Source organism: Mycetomoellerius zeteki, unplaced genomic scaffold, assembly GCF_001594055.1.
Source record: "Mycetomoellerius zeteki isolate Tzet28-1 unplaced genomic scaffold, Tzet1.0 scaffold113, whole genome shotgun sequence".
NCBI lineage: Eukaryota > Metazoa > Arthropoda > Insecta > Hymenoptera > Formicidae > Mycetomoellerius > Mycetomoellerius zeteki.
In genome coordinates, this window is record NW_017256051.1 from 1,450,686 (window position 1) to 1,469,096 (window position 18,411).

The 18,411-nt window shown below is 32.7% G+C and overlaps 3 protein-coding genes across 3 annotated transcripts; 2 read left to right on the plus strand and 1 right to left on the minus strand.

Moving 5' to 3' along the window:
- Positions 1-4,193: 4,193 nt before the first annotated feature.
- On the plus strand, positions 4,194-5,617 carry LOC108727670 (uncharacterized). The gene is made up of 3 exons (XM_018455874.1): positions 4,194-4,685; positions 4,919-4,978; positions 5,340-5,617. The coding sequence occupies exons 1-3, from the start codon at positions 4,316-4,318 to the stop codon at positions 5,567-5,569; spliced, it is 660 nt and encodes a 219-aa protein (XP_018311376.1). The 5' UTR covers positions 4,194-4,315; the 3' UTR covers positions 5,570-5,617.
- Positions 5,618-13,936: 8,319 nt separating this feature from the next.
- On the plus strand, positions 13,937-15,124 carry Osi12 (DUF1676 domain-containing protein Osi12). The gene has a single exon (XM_018455822.1). It carries the CDS (start codon positions 14,135-14,137, stop codon positions 14,909-14,911), a length of 777 nt encoding a protein of 258 aa, XP_018311324.1. The 5' UTR covers positions 13,937-14,134; the 3' UTR covers positions 14,912-15,124.
- A 911-nt stretch (positions 15,125-16,035) lies between these two features.
- On the minus strand, positions 16,036-18,038 carry LOC108727680 (uncharacterized). The gene is made up of 2 exons (XM_018455882.1): positions 17,135-18,038; positions 16,036-16,596 (listed from the first exon to the last, which is right to left on the minus strand). Exons 1-2 carry the CDS (start codon positions 17,415-17,417, stop codon positions 16,409-16,411), a joined length of 471 nt encoding a protein of 156 aa, XP_018311384.1. The 5' UTR covers positions 17,418-18,038; the 3' UTR covers positions 16,036-16,408.
- Positions 18,039-18,411: the final 373 nt, after the last annotated feature.

The window sequence follows — 18,411 nt, forward strand, 5'->3', positions numbered from 1 at the left end:
CTTTTATTTACTCTTTAAATATATACAACAAACACTTTAATATAATCAATAATAAGTTAAATTAAATCCCGCTTATAACGAATAAATCAACTAATTGTAAGTAAAGAAACTCCAAGTACAGTCAAAGCTAGATCTAGGTGCGCTAATAATATTTCTGTATGGATATTTAAATATTGCAAACTGCGTACTGAAAATATACAATCTTGAAAACACAGTCCTAAATTAAAGTTGGCAATAATAATATCACAAATTAAATTAATTGTCAATATAATAATAGTAATGATGTTAACAAGTGTTTCAAAACATTAAAAAGAACTTATTATAAATAATATTACGTCAGTCAGAGTTTACGTTAACATAATTTTTTTAAATAATATTTTTCTATTAACACTGTTATTTCTATATACAAGGTCCGCCAAAAGTCCCGGGCCGGCTGAATATTTCAGAAAATATACATTTTTGAGAAAAATTTTTCAGATAAAAGTTGTAGGGTTTAAAAAGATCGATACGTAAAAATGAATTCTTAGTGCAAAAATGAAAATAACAGGTACGCTCTCCAATAACTTTAATCTTGATAAATTGATTATCCAGGATCCTGTTATTCTGAACAATATTCAAGATGAGGTTTTAGCCATCGATCGGACACCTTGTGTAATGCTAATACCGGCGATATTATAACTTTCAAGCCTTATAACTCGAAAAGTACTTAATGAAAAATAACTTTATTATAGTGTTTTAGAAATCTCTTGACACCAGCTATTAAATTCTGGCATCAAAAATAGGGTGTTCCATTTAAAAAAATTAATTTGACCTTGACCTGACCTTGGTGGCGCCACCCAAAGTCAAGCGGATGTGATCAGTGAATAGATCTTTTTAAACCTTACAACTTTTGTCTGAAACATTTTTCTCAAAAATGCATATTTTCTGAAATATTCAGCCGGCCCGGGACTTTTGGCGGACTCTGTGTGTGTATATATATATAGAGGAACATGGTGTTCCTTTGACCGGTTGTACCTTTAACCATTTGAATTTATAAAAAAATCTATTGGATATTTGCAAAAGTAAAAATATGTAGTTTATAGTGAGTACCAGAGGTGTTTTATAACTTATAATTATAATAATGAAGAGAATATTATATTCCTATGAAAAATCATTTATTGCTTTCAAGCGTTCGAATGAAGTAATTTCAAGACGCTTTTTAATCTCATTTTTAATAAAATGTTGTATATGTATTCTGTCTTATGTTGGAATTGCCTAAAATGTTAAATAGATATTCAGAAAAATTATTGAAAACTTAATACTGTCAATCTTAACCTATAATTTATAAAAGTAATAACAAATAGAAAGTGAGCAAGCGTTGTACCTTTAACCTGATAGTATACCTTTTTCAATCAATACGACATCGGATAATCATTTAGTTTAGCTATCTTATCTCCAATATTAATAAAATTATGCTCATCAGAAGCGATTTTGAATAAAATGAACGAAGGACACTATTTTTGCCAGATTCAATCGTTTCGTGCAAAAACGAAAATCGCATCTTTGTATAGTAAAGTTTATTTTTATATTTATATTTTATATATAGAGTTATATATATATATATGGTATAAAAAGACATTAAAAATATAAAAATGTAAATAAAATTACACTTTTGTTGAATATCTTATCTTTATACACATTTTATAAATTGGTTAAAGGTACAACATTCCCTGGTCAGAGGTACAATATGGGTGTTGACCAAAATTCAATTTTTTTCTAATATTAAAAAAGATGTACAAAACATAACAATTTAATATATAACAATTTAAATCTACAAAAAATATATATTACTGTCAACACTTCAAATAATATTTTAGAATTCTTTTTAATTTTTAGACATCAAAATATAACTTGCACAAAAAAAATGTCAATATTGGTCAAAGGTACACCACCTTCCCCTATATATTATTAAATTGCGTAATCTGTCGCAAATAAACATAGTAAGAAATATAAAATGTTTATTAGAATAATATTTATTTTATATACCTATGCTATTAATTTTTATTTTCTTACATTATCATATTATATATTACATTCGTATTGTTGCAATTATAATATATCCAATGCGTATTGTTTAGATGAACCAAATAAGTCGAAAGAAAAGAAATATTTTATGCCGATAAAACAACTGCCTCTTCGTCTGCATTGTGTAATAATGTTCTTCATTACAAATTCACTTTCAAGTTCAGTTTCAAGTCCATCAACTAGAATTGTCACTGAGGTTCTGACGTTTTCACTTAGCGATTCCATTAGTCTTAGTTCATTATTGTATCGTCCTTTCTTTCGGTCGCTTAACTGTACTAGTTGTCTCTTTCTCCGTTGCTCTTACGTTACTGCCATTCGCAAGAATGACGATGATTACATCCGGGAAACGCACATTTGTTTCTCTCTCTCTCTCTCTCTTTCTCTCTCCTACTTGTAAAAGAAAATACTATCGTATCTTTACGATCATGCGACTACATATGTGACCATGTGCTCATAGCATCCTCTGTCAGATATAACAACTAAGGTAGGAATGCATTGCACGTGTAACGACCGGTGAAGAAAACTTTTAAACACAAGTTTATCACCTTTGTCCATCATCATTTAATTATTCCTCCTTTTACATGTATTTCGTGTATGTTCCTATTACTTCATATCATAGAATAGTGTTAAAAGATATACATATGTATAGCATATTAAGACACAGGTTAAGGTTTTCAATTAATTATGTAATGGAAATACATTTAAAAAATGAGCAATATCGATCACATTACTTTTAATTAAGAGTGTTCGGTTAAGAATACGAATCTGTTGCAGACAGAAAAATGGCATTTACGGAAATACCAATTTACAAGAAAGACAATATTATCGTTGAGACAGTATTATTCTGTAATAAGAGCGTGACAAAAGCTTGTGTTTGTATACACGCTTTCTTCTTGATAATTATTCGTACTATATCATTAAAGTGACGAAGAGTGAAGTGGATAATGAATACTTGACCTCGTATAACAATCAATGTAATTGGAATGATGTAGTTGGAATTTACCAAGATGATGAAGGAACTACGAGTATACTGAACTTGGTTACTATGACAAACAGCCCACATTAAAAAAAAATAATTGCGAAATTTGAATGCATTGAATGTAGTGAACAGTGTTAATGAAGTCCATTACTATAATCGTTCAAGTTATTTTATAAATGTAGCTCGTCACGGATCGTAAACTGCACTAGATTAACAGTATTTCAAATGTAATAAATTTCTCGATCTTCATTAGTTGTACATTATTTTACGTAAAATTTACATTTGATTTTATATCAACTTGATTAATAATTTAATTATGAAATCAGTGTATTTTTTTACGCTTATCATATGTCTTCTTTTTCCTTGTGCATTAATATTTTAAAAAATATAGATATATTTTCCAGACAAAAATGTGCAATACAATGTATTAAGTATAAAGTAACTCTCTTTCTAATTTATTACTAAAATTTTTTTAACTTTTATAATACTTAATTAAAAGTTTTAATTATAATTATAATTAAATTTTAACGGTTATTTCTCTTTTTATTAAAATAAGTTGTTTAATTTTAATAGTTAAATATTTTATTTGAAGAATATTAAATTCAACAAGATGAGAGAATTTCCCAAATGATGTATACTAACGATTATTTCAGTAGTCAGATATTGAACTTGAATGTATGTAGTAACAATGACAAGAAATAACTAGTGTTGGAATACTAAAAACTCATTTCCGCATGACATTATTCTGTAACACGTAAAGTTAGTCATGCATGCAAATTGATGGATAAATCTGCAACTGTTTCTGCTTCTCGATGCAGAGGTTTACACTTATAATCACATTTGGGTGGAGAATATCGTCTGTTTTATCTGCATTCCATTCCTGATGCGTTGTTATTAACTACGATTGGCGCGGCGGAGTTTTAAGGTTCGTTTGGTAAGCAGGTCAGAGGGATACTTACTTACGGGGCTGTACGACATTGTTTTGGTTGAGGGGTCTTTCCTCCTTCCGTTGTGTAGCGTTAAACAGCGCGTGGATCAAGTACGGGCGTGTATACCAGGAATCTTAATGCTTTGGTAGGAGAGGCTAATGGGTGCACACTTATATAAGTCACAATGCAACCAGATTCTAACGAGTAGTCTGCGAGATTTATCGAACAGATCAGCAGAGTGGACAGTGTAAGGCGTAACGGAGAAACTGATGATACTAGAGACAGTTAGAAGATAAAGAAGGAGAATCGACGAGTTCGCGTATATTATACTATCGCTCACACGATGGATAAGCGGTATTCAATGATTTGGGTTTTACATTTTCTTCATCTCGCGGTGTTCTGCAATTTAGTGACTGCTAAAAGTGAATATACAAGTCTATTTGAACGGTGCACAAACGAAAAAAACACTTTCAATTGTTTCAAACGGCGTGCCTTGGAAATCCTCGACTCGGCTATCCAAGATGATTCTGTATATAAAATCAATGATTATATTTCAATTACCAAAGATCCAAGATCTACCGCCAGAAGTCACAACTCGATGAAATCTGAAAATGGCACGGAATTAAACCTCGATCAAAAATTGGATAATAAGTTTTACGAGTATTTGACATCGAGAAGCGTGAAACTGACAATACCGGGAAATGCTTTTGAAGGTAACAGCACCTCAAGATTATTAATAAATTGTGTCATTAAAAATGCATTTGTTTTTTAATTAAATTATTGAAATGTAAATTATAATTTAAAATGTTTTATAATCGATTGTTTTACACCAATAAAATACAATTTATTTGTTTGGATGGATATTCGGCAAAGAAATTGCTTTTTAAAAGGAGAAACAAATTTAACAATAACATTTAAATAAATATAATATTCGCAATATTTGCAGGAAGAAAAAAAAAGAATAAGGGTTTCGGATATATAATAGTAGCAGGTGCCGTGTTAGCAGGTAAGTTCTTCCTATTCTAAAAAGTTAATATTCTAATTTATATATAAAAGAAATAACTTCAACATTGAAATTGAAAAAAGAAATATAATAATCAACACAAAAAGTTAAATTAGCTTATTAAAGTTTTTTCAAGTTATATTACTAAATTTTTAGTGGATATAATATTAAACTATATTTTTATATATAAATAATGTCATAGATACAAGCAATGAATAAAATTTATTTTTTACTGTGTAGAAAATGATTTTTATTTGATTTGTTCCTCTATTTTAATATTTTACATGAAAAATCTAAATATAATTATAGAAAAAAAAGTCGATTTTTCCAATCTTACTTATGGAAGTATAAATTATTTGTTTAGGCATGATGGCACAATTAGCCTATGGAAAAATTGCTTTCCTTGCTGGCACGGCTTTACTGACGGCGAAAATGGCTTTAGTTTTAAGCGCGATAGTTGGTTTGAAAAAACTAGTGTCGAGCGGAGGAGGTGGTCATGAAGTGATTTATGCTACAGCATCGGAACATCATGGAGGTGGTGGCGGTGGTTATGGTGGCTGGCAACGAACAATGGATGTTGTTCCTCCAACCTGAATCATATTCGACATATATACTACAAATTCAAAAGTTTTATGATTTAGTTACCACATGTAATACATCTTCTTTGATGTATGCGATAATGAAAATGTTATTTTTTTAATTTTATTATTTAATTATTTATTTATTACAATATTTAATTAATAAAAACATTTTATTGTACATTACTTCTTTTCTTATCCAAAAAATGTATTATTCTAAAGAAATAATAATACATAATATTATTGTTTGATAAATATTTTGATCTGTATTCACATCACATTTTTATCGACAAATGCGCAAATTTAACTTCATTATTGTTAATGTATATATAGTTTACATTACATATAGAATTTCAGAAATATAAATGCATGTATTTATCGATAAAAGTAAGGTGTGAATATGAATCTTTGTCTTAGATTTTCTATTAGTTCGGGAATTTTACCTTCCATTAACATATTTTATTTATATTGATTAGGAATATAAAATCAAAATAGATACTATACCTTTGTTTAATATTTAAGAGATATTAATTATTTTTTATTTAATTTATTAAGTTGTTATTTGATTTATACTTAATTCTATTATTTCGTAAGTTAATATAACGTTATTACTAAAATAATATGAACTGTAAAATGTCATAAAATATAATATATTTGTGTTTAATAATTTCATAAACATTCTTAACCCTTCATAGTCATCAGGAGTCCAGGGGACCCCAAAAAGGTGTAAAGCTTTATATCTCTAAAGTTCTTTTTTAAAACGGGACTTAAACTGCTATTTATCCGAAATTCAAAATACCCTTTTTGCGCCTAGAGGCCGGATATTATTCCTTGAGCGTTAAGTCTTTGCAATTTTTTTTAATTCTGTTAAAATTAAAAATTTTTTAAAGCCACTGCATTTTCATGTTCTACAATGTTTAAAGTATGTTCAGTAATTTTTGTAATTTTGAAGAACAAAAGCTGTAAATACGGCAATCAATTAAAATGTTGGGGTCATTTTGTCCTCTGTGTGCCCGATTTATAATTTTCAGGAGGTGTGACCACGAAGGATTAATACACAAATAATTGCATAAAAAATTAAAAGTATATAGAAAAAATAAGTTAAAATTATATATTTAAACCGTTTAAATACAATAATTACATATTGTATATTAGATTCTATGTAAAATATTATATATCTATACGTAAGATTTATAAACAGTTATTATAAATAATTTTAAACGTATATATATTCAAATGTATACAATTTTCTATTATAAGATATGATCTAAATTATAGCTTTTTTCCATTAAGTAGATTAAAATAAAAATTTCACATTGTGTAAATAAATGAGCACATTGAGCCAAGCAAGAAGTGAACACAAATAAATTAACAATGTTATATTTCTATTAACAATATTAAATTAACAATATCATATTACTCATATAAAATTAAACAACATTAAAAAAATTTCGACCTTGCATTAGTTTGTTTAAGTGTAACCACTCATTAAAACTAACAATAACAGTACAAAAAATTTTCAATTTTCGATTCGAAAACTTTTTTTTAATAAAAAAAGTACTTTATTTATATTTATAAAGTACACATTTAAATTGATCATTTCTATTGTTCACCTTTCAAAATATCAAATTTTTTTATAAAATTAGATAAGCTTTATAAATATTTTAGCTTATAAATAGATTTATATAATTAGCTTTACAAATAATTATTCTATAAATAATTATTTTATTTTCTTGAAAACCTATTTATATTAAAATACAAGCTGCCGTCGCTTTCGATGTTCGTAAAGATAATCATTACGGTCATCACCGTAATCATTACGATGATCGTAATCGACGCTTGAACTGTGGGTTTGTATATAGCTGGTATGTGGATGTTTCACTATTTCATAAGAAACTTTTTCAGAATCTGAAAAAAATTTTATTAATGAAATCATTTCATATAAATTAATGATTTGTTTTGACGTCATAAAATCATATTATTTCATAAGAGCTAACCTTTCAAGTTTCTATCGATCAGAAAAATTTACAGAATATATTTAATATCGGAAAAGTTATTAAAAAACTTTATTAAATATATTACCGTCAAACACAAAATATATATTATAAATTCTGTTATAGAACAATTATTAATATGATTTAATTTGAGAAACTTTATTTTAAGATTTATTTTAAATTTATAAATTTGTCCATATATTTTTTCTCAATACTTATTTTTAATATTCTTCCTTTCTCACTTTTAACTGTTTAATTTAATTAACTATACTATTGTAAAAAAACAAATATTTATACGCATTTCTCTTGATCATAGAGGTTTGGCTTTCAAATGGAATTATAATTTTTTATAAATTGATTTACCTACCACGTACCATTCTTTTTTAGAATTGCGGCAATGGCAATTGCTATAGCTACTTTGGCAAGTAATATTGCCTTTCCTGCGAGAGCTGCAATGCCATGTAATAGTCCATAAACTAGTGCTGCTTTCAAAGCAGCTAACATGTAAAAAATTATTCTGCCTTTTCCTTTTTTATCTTTTTTCCGAGCAGAAACTGAAATTTAAAATAAATTGATCAATTAACCAAGTATTTATACTAAATAATTTAAATCAAAAATTAAATTATATTATTAAATTAATCGAATCAAATATGTTACGAAAAAAACAAAGGTACTGATTGTAAACAAACATTATATATGCAAGCGAAAACACATTTTTGTCTTTAACTCCTTTTCCCTTTACGTATAATATTATATTTATATATATAAAAGAATTATATTTTAAAAAAGCAATGAAAAAATGTAATAAATATAAATGTACTATTCACAATTTCTGTTCAATCATATATTGATTTATTTAATTATTTTATTTAATCCGTATAACAAATCAAACTAACAAAGACTCCTTATAAATCTCAAAAGAAACTGGAAAGAATAAGGATAATAGGAGTCAGGCGCAGAAGACGTCGCACAAATAATACACTCATAAAGCGTAAAACTTCTTTATTCTATTAAAAACACTCTCTGAAGAAGGTTCAAAAGTGAGTCGAAACATGTAAGCGCGTTTAATAAAATAAAGAAGTTTTACGCTTTATATGGGTGTATTATTTACGCGATGTCTTCTGCGCCTAACTCCTATTGCCTTTATTCTTTCCAATTTCTTTTTATTTTATTTAATATTTGCTTATTTAATTGTTAGGAGATTCAAAATGTCGACTAAAGCTATTAAAACTTTCCTTTTTTTACCAACTTTTTTTATCAATAGAATATTTTCCCGCTCAGAAATTGAGCATTAAATACAAGATTCTAGAAATAATAGACAGTGAAAGTGTATTTTAAAAGATAATTTTGCAAACAAAAAGGGATAGCTATAAAATTTTGTTTCATTTAGTATACTTAAATATATATGTATATAGTTTTTAAATTATATATTAAATTATATACTTATTTAATAGAAAAATTCATCTAACATCTTTTATTTAACATCTTTTTCTTGGTCTAAAATTACTCTAAAAAGGAATATAAAACATGCTATTATTTTTCTTAATTGCACATTATAATATAAACTGTAGGTTTATTTTTAAAAATCAGCAAGAATTCTCACCTTCACCCACGTCATTGATATTATCTGGAAGTTTTTGTCGGGCTTTCCTGTTAGATTGCGTTTGATTCTTGCTATTTGGTGATGAAGTATCGGCCGGCTCATTGGTTTTACACTTGGAGATGTCACCTTCATTGCTAGCACACTCGATTGTACCCGAAGCTTTCAATAGGTGTTTTCTATTCACGGGTTCACAAGAATAAATGGCGATGAAACCGCCTAATACCAGAACCGCGAAGAGTCGCCAAAGCATGTTCGATCAGAACTGACGCTTTGTGAAGATCGTCATATTTATAGGCTCTAGCAATTAGTAATAATGGCGGAGTAAAGTGGTGTTACGACATACAGAGCGTGAATGCATCTATGATAAAATGCATCATGCGCATAAAATTATTTCAACCGGTGCTGTAGAACCGTACGTTTCTGCACGCACATAGTGGCGTATCCAATATACGTATAGGATATACATCTAGTATACATATAGTACTTGCCACATTGTTAAATGGAGTGCATGAAGCGCAGTGAGAAGATAAATCTCAGCGGTGCGTATCATTATTTCGACCTATCAGAAATACAGAATAATGTATTTGTGGAAGTACGTGATGCAAGTTGACTCGCATATTCGAATTTACGCTCAGTAAGATAGATAGCTAGATAAAGAACGAGATAAGTGAGAAAAGTAGTAAGGGGAGGATGAAAGAGATGAAATTTCAAATTTATCGAAATCGAAGATCAAGCATCAACGAATATGTTGGTCGTACAGTTATTTCTATATAAGCTCTTGATACAATTTTGACGTACTTGTACTGTTACGGACCCATAATTTACGAGAAAGGTAATTTATTTAATATCAAATAGACCGATAATAGAAACGTTGTTGAAGAAAGTAGAAAGTGATGTAAAACATATAATTAATTTTTATGTTAGCCCTAACTAATGTTTTATTTATCTTACATATACCTACACATTTTCTATTTTTTCAGTTTAGTCGTTTAGTTTAATTCAAAATATTAATTGTTTCTATTATATGTCATTTGACATTAATGATTATATAATGCATACTATTATGAATTTGGAGATTTTTCTCCAATATAACAAATGAAACTCAATTAAGTTTCCTATTGTCAAATATATAATGATTTGTGAATATATATTATTTGTCAAATTCTTCCACAGTAGAGTCCTATATTATAAGAGATGCGCAAATAGGATTTGCTTGCTGATCGAGCTCGCAGCTGATCATTTGTAACAAAGCAGCTGTATGTACTGGAGATCCTGTCAGATTCTAAAGGTTAGGTTGAAGGTTCTTCCGGAGAAAGATGTTAAAAGTTTTGTTTCTGACGAAATTTGATCAATCAGAAATATTTTTATTCTAATTTTAACATTACAAACAATGTTAAATAGGAGAGTATCAAAGTTGCGGGGTTAGTTTGCACAAAGGATCAGTACAAAGAATCAGCTACAGGTCCGATATTCTCAATTTTGATTGATGGCCGCTATCAGCCAATTAACAAGCGAAACCCATTTACCCATTTCATTACTCTTATAATATAGGACTCTATTTTACAGTATTTTAATGTGAAGTAAATTATCATCATCACCTTATGTTTTATGTATTATTTTCAACTACACACATCGTGGTACATAAAGTGACAGTAAAAATTGTTATATTACAGAGTGGAAGAACTACTCTGATTTTATTATGCACCACAGCTGTTATTTAAAAGTTATTAAAATGAATGCGTGAACTGAATTAAGATGATAAGTAGATTGTCAAGTGAATGAAAAAACTTTCTTTTCACTTGTTACAGCTCCCACGATCCTCGCGCGCCAGAAAGTGGAGAATAAGGCTTAAAAAGCATGATCTTTTTCTTCGACGAGTGTTTTGTATGCCACTGGGCCAATCGAGCATCCTCGATTTACTACTCAAAGTATGCAGGGTTACAGCCTCTGAAGGTTACCAGCTATACGTATCCTAACATGGCACGAAGAATGCAGTTCCTGCACTTTAGTGTCTAATAATAGACGTCTGAAGTTCCTTGTATATCCCCGGCGTTAATGTAAGGTATAATTCAAAGAGCCATTATTCTTTCTAAAATATTTTGCAATCTTGTTTTATAGATCTTGTTATGTCTGCTATGTAAATTTGATATTTCTGCGTACAGTTTTTCTTTGGTTCGATTATACTCATCACGAGTAACTACGCTCGATTATTTGAACGATTTTTTACCGACATGCCGCTTCAGCGTTTTAAATCAATTCTGATAGGGATATTCTCTTTGGGATATAAACTTTTTGATTTTACTATTATATCATACTAAATTTAATGCTTTTGCGAACAAACATGATCCGATAATGAGCTAAATCAGAGCTAAATCACCCTCCGCAGGCGAATTGGCAGAACCACCTGTTGTCGATCGTTGACCTGAATCTAATAACAGACAGAAACGTCCTATTCTTGTCTAAAATATCTCTCGAGGAAATCGCTCATGACGATTTAACCTATTGCCTCACTTTTATTATTCCGGAAACCTGTGTGTTCCGCACAATAACTAACGTTTCGTATGAAGCTTTTACTACGCAAGGCTTTTCTAAATTATCTACTTTTCCCATACTTCATAATTTGGTTTTAAATCATAAAGTCCAATGGTAAATGGGTAGCCTATTTTAATTTTAATTTTCAATTTTCTTCACAAAGAATAGTATTATGGTGACCCAATGACGCCTTGGCAAGTATTCTTTTGGCAAACTTCCGCGAATTAGACGTTGAGGGATGAATGGGATAATTCATGAGGCATCATTAAGATAAATGTCTCGGCTGAAACGTCCTACTTTTCTACTTTTGCGAACAATCGAAAGTCCGCCGCTTTTGTGACTTGGGACCTGAGCGGTATCAGATAACAAATAATTGAGCCCGACCGCACTGTGCGTAGGCTCATCGCAGCGAAATCCATTTCTCGCACCGTTCGTGAGAATATAACTGCACGCTCAGAATGTGGCACGGGCCTTAATACAGTTAAACACCGTCTGTGTAGGCTCGTGGCACTGACTATGGGATAATCGTGAAGTAGGTAACAGTATGGAGGATGCATCGTTGGCTGTTGTCGCATTAGAGATGCGCTAACCTCGATCGAGTGTGTCGAGGATGCGCCATGCGCTCAGCTTCACGCTCTTAACAAACCGTGGTACAAGAAGAAAACAGAATACATTGGGCCAGATAATTTCATGCTGTGGGTCTGCACACGTCATTAATCTTTTCGAGGCTAAGTGCTACAATTTCGTACACGAAAGGTGTGGATTTTTTTTTATCTTACACGTGCAGTCCATGGCGATTCTTTAAAAGAAACAAAAGACGTTTGTTTCAAAATCATAATAATAATTATTTTATAAAAAATGTAGCTGTCGTTGAATTCTAAAATCTTGCTTTGTTTTAACCGCATAAAAAGGTTATTTATCTAACTTTTAGTAGTAACAAATAGGTACAAAAACATCTAGTAATGAATGCATTATCAGTATACGGAGTGCTTATGTGTGTCAAAACATTGCTACTAATTGAGTAAATTAGCCAATTATACGCCATAAGGTTGAGAATTCCACATTCATAATGTTCATTCATCCACTGGTGATCTCTATTTCATGGCTATCACACCAAAAATGAACGACAGCTGGTTTATTTATGACGTGTATTGGGGGATGCAACGTGTACGTAATCAAAACGCAATTTGTGCAAGAATGAGGCGCTATGCAGTTATAAGTTGTACTATTGCGCAATAAAGCAGTATCGCATTATGTAATTACAAAGCGCGTTACTGTTTTGTTCGTCTCGCTTTATGTATTTCAGTGTCAATAAATCTGGAACAAAATGAAATTTCTTCTTCAACGTCATATCTTGTTGAAAGAATAGAGATAGTAAAGATATAATTTCAGATATATATTTTACATTCTTCATATATTAATGTGATTTGTATTTATTAATTTACATCCAGATCAACTATGAAAAAAAGATTTAAAAAATGAGAAACGGTTCGCGACGATTGTCGTTATACAAATACAAAACATTATCCACTATCTATACGGAACACAACATGATGAGAATGATATACCAAAATGCAGGGAAAGTAGATCATCCGTGTCGATAATCCTCGCTCATTCCACGCCGCAGGAAAATCGTACGATAGGAAGGTCACGGGCTGTCCGTAACCTGGAACCAGTTTCTAGCATCCTCACGTTATGCTAGGGGTCAGCGAGATCACGGTGATGAGAAACTCTGCCAATGCAGTCCACGGCGCTCCCCTCTGGTCTCATCTCAACACAGGCTTCGCCTCTCCTCCCGCGTAAGTTGCGAATCATGATGAGACCGCACACTAACATAACGCGGAAGATGCACACATAGTACTTTCAAGTACATAAACGCTACAGCGAAATTTAATGAACGAATCGCGTGGTAGCGAATCGCGTTGAACAGCAGTGTCTCGATCTCGAGACGCGAGTGGGTCTCTGTGTCAGGAAGGGTCACATGCTCTTGGCGCGCTACCACTATGAGAATTTTTACCTCGGCCCCGTCCCGCCGCGATGGCAGCTGTCTAGCGAGCTGAAAGAGAAAGAGAAAGATGCAAGGACGAGAGGGGTTCGCAATGAGGAGAAGAAAGAAGAGGATTATCCACTCATACAAGTGAGGTTGTGTCGTCACCGGCATATCCGTCCGTTTATACGAGAGAGATACCTCATCCCCTTCGTGAAGGATGGTATCTAGGAGGATGCAGCTCGCTGGTATATATCTGCTCGGAGACTTCGTCCTGATGCCAGTTCTCTCTAGTCGAGGATCACCTAGCTCGTGAGTGCGCGCAACTATTCGTATATCCGACTAGTCACTTCGAATTTCGAGTCGCGTGTCTCTCGCGTGATTTCGAGGATACGAGGTGTCTGTGATTTAATCTCAAATTCTTCACCCAAGCATTCGCGAGTTGGAAAGTCATCCGAGTCCAACATGTCGGCGATTAAGATTATATCAAAGTGCGTGCTGCTGTTGTTAGTCTGCAGTGCAATTCATGCCAATGAGGACGGCGGATTCCTTGAACGAGGATACCGTGCTCTTTATCGTGTCTACGAAGAGTGCGAGCATCGCAATATGGCTGTGTCACCGTGTTTGAAGAAGAAGGCGATTGCCTTCTTCGAGAGACTCGGTCGTATACAGACTTTACCGATCAGCGATAATCTCGAGCTGATCAAAGTCGCTTCTGCGACGGATGATAGCTCGAAAAACACGGTTTCCGATCTGGAGAAGACTTTGGCTAGAGCTAACGGAGGGGCCATGGACGAAATGCTCAACGATATTCTGTTCGAGCGCGTAGCCGCGTTAATGAACAGTTTCAATGTGCAGATCAGCTTACCAAAGACAAGTTCTGGAGAATTGAAACGAAGTATTGAGGAAGGTCGTGGAAAAATGAAGAAAATGATGGGCATGATGATGATGGGAATGGCGATGAAACTCGCTGCGTTAGTTCCCATTGCTATGGGTGTGCTTTTCCTGCTGGCAGGAAAAGCTCTGATCATCAGCAAGATCGCTTTAGTTCTGTCGCTGATCATCGGCTTGAAGAAATTACTAAGCCAAAAGCAGGGTCACGATCATGGCGGCTGGCAGCAAGGCGGAGGTGGATGGGACAGAAGTCTGAAGGGAGTCGTAGACGCACCTGTACCATCAATGACGGAAGCCGATCGCGAATACGCTCAGACTTTAGCTTACAACGCGCGGCAGAATCATTAAACAATCCGCAGCAGGAAGAAACAATGGGAAATCTTCAGGTATTGGGAGGAAGCAACGCCTGTTTCCAAAGGAGCAGATAATATGCGATTTCAGAGACAGTTCGGAACATCGAAATAGATTCGCTTATTTATGTTTTAAAATAAATTTTATCATTAATAAAACGTCGCATTTATGCGTACTGCATAGATTATGATAAAAAGAAGAGAGTATAAAGATGGAATATATCAGTGATATTAATGTTAAAATAAGAAAAAAAATATGAACGAAAATATAGCAGATGCAAAAATTAAAAAAAAAATTAAAAATAGGAAAAAAGATTCAAATGGGCGAGCTGTCTTATTTGTGTAAATTTTTAAGTCTGATCGCTTTTTGAGTCTTCATCGCTTTTTGAATGATTATCGATATGATAATAATTGCATCGTAATTCCTTCTAAATTAATTATAAATGACGTAAATATTTAATGCGATAATACAATATATAATGCGATTGTTTTATTATTATATACACTTGGAGCGAAAAAGAAGTTACTGCAAAGAAGCTATTTAGACAATTTTCTGTAAAGCGAGAAAAAATGCGCAAGCTATAAAAATGCATAGCTGGAATGTAAATAACTGTCAAAAAATGTAAAATAAAAAAGTGGTAACGACAAGTATTTGCATTTCAACTGTCAATTGCCCCAGTAAACAATCTAACAAAATGTGATAGCGAGAGAGTAATATTCACGGAAAAATTCTAATGGTGCCTGTTTGAAGTTTATGTCGACAATCAAAACGCGATCAATCTCGAGGTTAAATGAAAAGATGACAGACTTCAGTCTTTGATTAGCCGAATTTGCAGTCGTTTCTCAGTACACTTGCGATATTTATATTTATTTATTTAGTACCTCACCAAGGTAGGCAGAAAGTACATATTTATTTTAGATTTATAAAATAACCTTAGAGAGAGTTTGGAATGTGTAGCTTGCGACAAGTACTTACATGAGTATCTGTATCAATATTTACGTTACTAAAATCTTGTGTTCAGTAGAGTAAGCGTAATGATTAAAATACTTGAGTGTTAAAATGTAGCGAATAAGAAATACTAATTCCATCATCTGTCAACATTTATTATAATGCTTAATTTATATAAATATATTACATTTTAAGAAACGTAACATTTATTTCGTAATGATCGTAATACATGCGAATTATTTCGCGTAATGTTTTTCATTTGTAGCGTCTAAAAAATAATTTAATGTGTTTACAAGTATACACTTGACGCGACGCATTTTCTATGAAATGTATACGAAATGTATACGTTTGACTCAGAGAAGCGATTATAAATTCGGCTTAAGTGTTTTTTTTTTACTTTGTGCACACAGGCGTTTAATACTTTCTCAAAGATAACGGCGATACAAGTCTAATCTGATTGTAAATTATTACGAAATAAAGTCATATGTCATTCTCACTTCTTAATATATTCTTGATGCGCTCCTTCTAAAGATCCTAATTTCGCTGTCAGTGTACCTTCAGTCCGAGAACGGCAGCAAATAAAGCGAAGAAGAATCCCGCAAGCAGCGTCGTTCCTTTGAGAAGAATCAAACCTCCAAGTATCGTTGGTATCAGAGCGACAAATTTGAGTTTATACGCCATCAGCAACGCCAACATAGTACGGCCAACCTTTCGTTTCTTACGCCGTGCGTCATCTGAAAATTATCACGAACAATATGATTAAAATCTTGAACATATTTTCGATGATTTAAACTTGAAATTTAAACGGAAATATCGAATTATTTAACACTGTTAATGTTTATAAATAATATGATTCTAAATATGAAAATGATTTCACTTATGTTACAAGATCACATAATCAACATACAAGGAATACAATACCGATTATTAATATGATTTTATTAAAAACTCTATATAATATATATATAGTATTTGGAAAATTTATTACAATTGAGAAATTAACATTAAACTCATTGATATACTATTTGTTAGCATTTTAGTGTAAAATTTTAAATTACCGACATAAATGTTCGATATATCCTATTTCAATAATGAAAACCATTATAACATTAGAGAAAACCGTTACAACGGTACCGTTAATCATACTTCATCAGAACGACAATTCAAACATAACATTTGCTGCAATCTTTTTACATCAGTGTTTTATAGCGCTTGCATTACAAGATAAAAGCATTTCTGTCATTAAGCGTTATAAAGCTGCTTTTGATTTACCTCGTTCCTCCACTTCAATCTTAGAACGTGCATTATAGAAGTCTTCATCAATTGAACGATGGACCTTGGCTACCTTATCTCTGGCGTTGCGACCATTGATCGAAGAAGTAGGATTCTCGAAGGTGACATTATCACTCGTATACCTAAGGATCTTCTCGCCGGAAGTGACGGTTCTTTCTTCTTTCTGCCATTTCTCTAGTGTCGATTTCGAATGCTCGCTCGCGCGACTGACGCAATTCAAGGTCAGCAAAACCGCGACCAGATTAACTCTCAATAGCATCATTTCTCGTATTCATGAAGAATGAGCTCTCTCGCTGGAAATCCACTGATGATATTTGTACGCGGTTTCGTCTACAATCTCACTCTTTCGCCTATCTCACTTTATTTCATTGTCAAGACGTCATCGCGCACTGATTGATTTTTTTTAGATCAGGGAGTACCCGACGAACGTTTTCTCGAATAGCAGAAACATCCGAATGGATGACGAAGCGAGCACTGTCTTTTTCTAGGATCGACGATGAGTCACGAAAGATGAGCGATACGGTTGTCACGACATGCCTCTTCCGTTGCTCGTGTCCGCCTTTGGTTACGCTCGTTCTGTTCCGTAAGCAGGATTTTAAAGTTGGATCTATGGAAACGACATATAGAGAGAGAGAGAGAGAGAGGAAGTCAACTAGGTATGGACAATATAGAAAGAAGGAATGAACGGTGCAACGAACAACCGCGAACTAACTGATCCGCCGTTGATCCACTGTTCGACGACAAACTGACCGGACGCAGTGGATACCACGCCAAGCACGCTTCAGTTGCCGGGAAAATCGGCAGTCCGTGTAAAATGAGCTCCGACCGGTGAGCGATATATACGCTTGCGGTAAACACTATGATCCAAATTGTCAGTACCGATATATGTGTCACGTTATATCGCAGAACGGTATATACGATGCATAGACGTGGTCATACTAGATAAGAAGATAGAAACCTTCTGCGGGTGTTTTCGTCGCGTAAGAGAAAGGGAGTGGAGGCCGTCGCGCGAATGAATGCATTATAACGCCCCTATAGGGGCGGAAATCGTTTTGCAGAACACGATGTATTGACGTCGTTTTGCAATAAACGCGATTTTTTTTAAGTTACGCCACGCAAATATCCGGGCCAAAAAGAATTCGATGGTCTTCACGTTGGAAACGTTTCGTGTCTCGAGTCGTCGTGTAAGATCGTAGCGTGATTTGATTTACCTCTGATGTTCTTATTTCAAGGAAAGTCAGCTTATAAATGTTTGA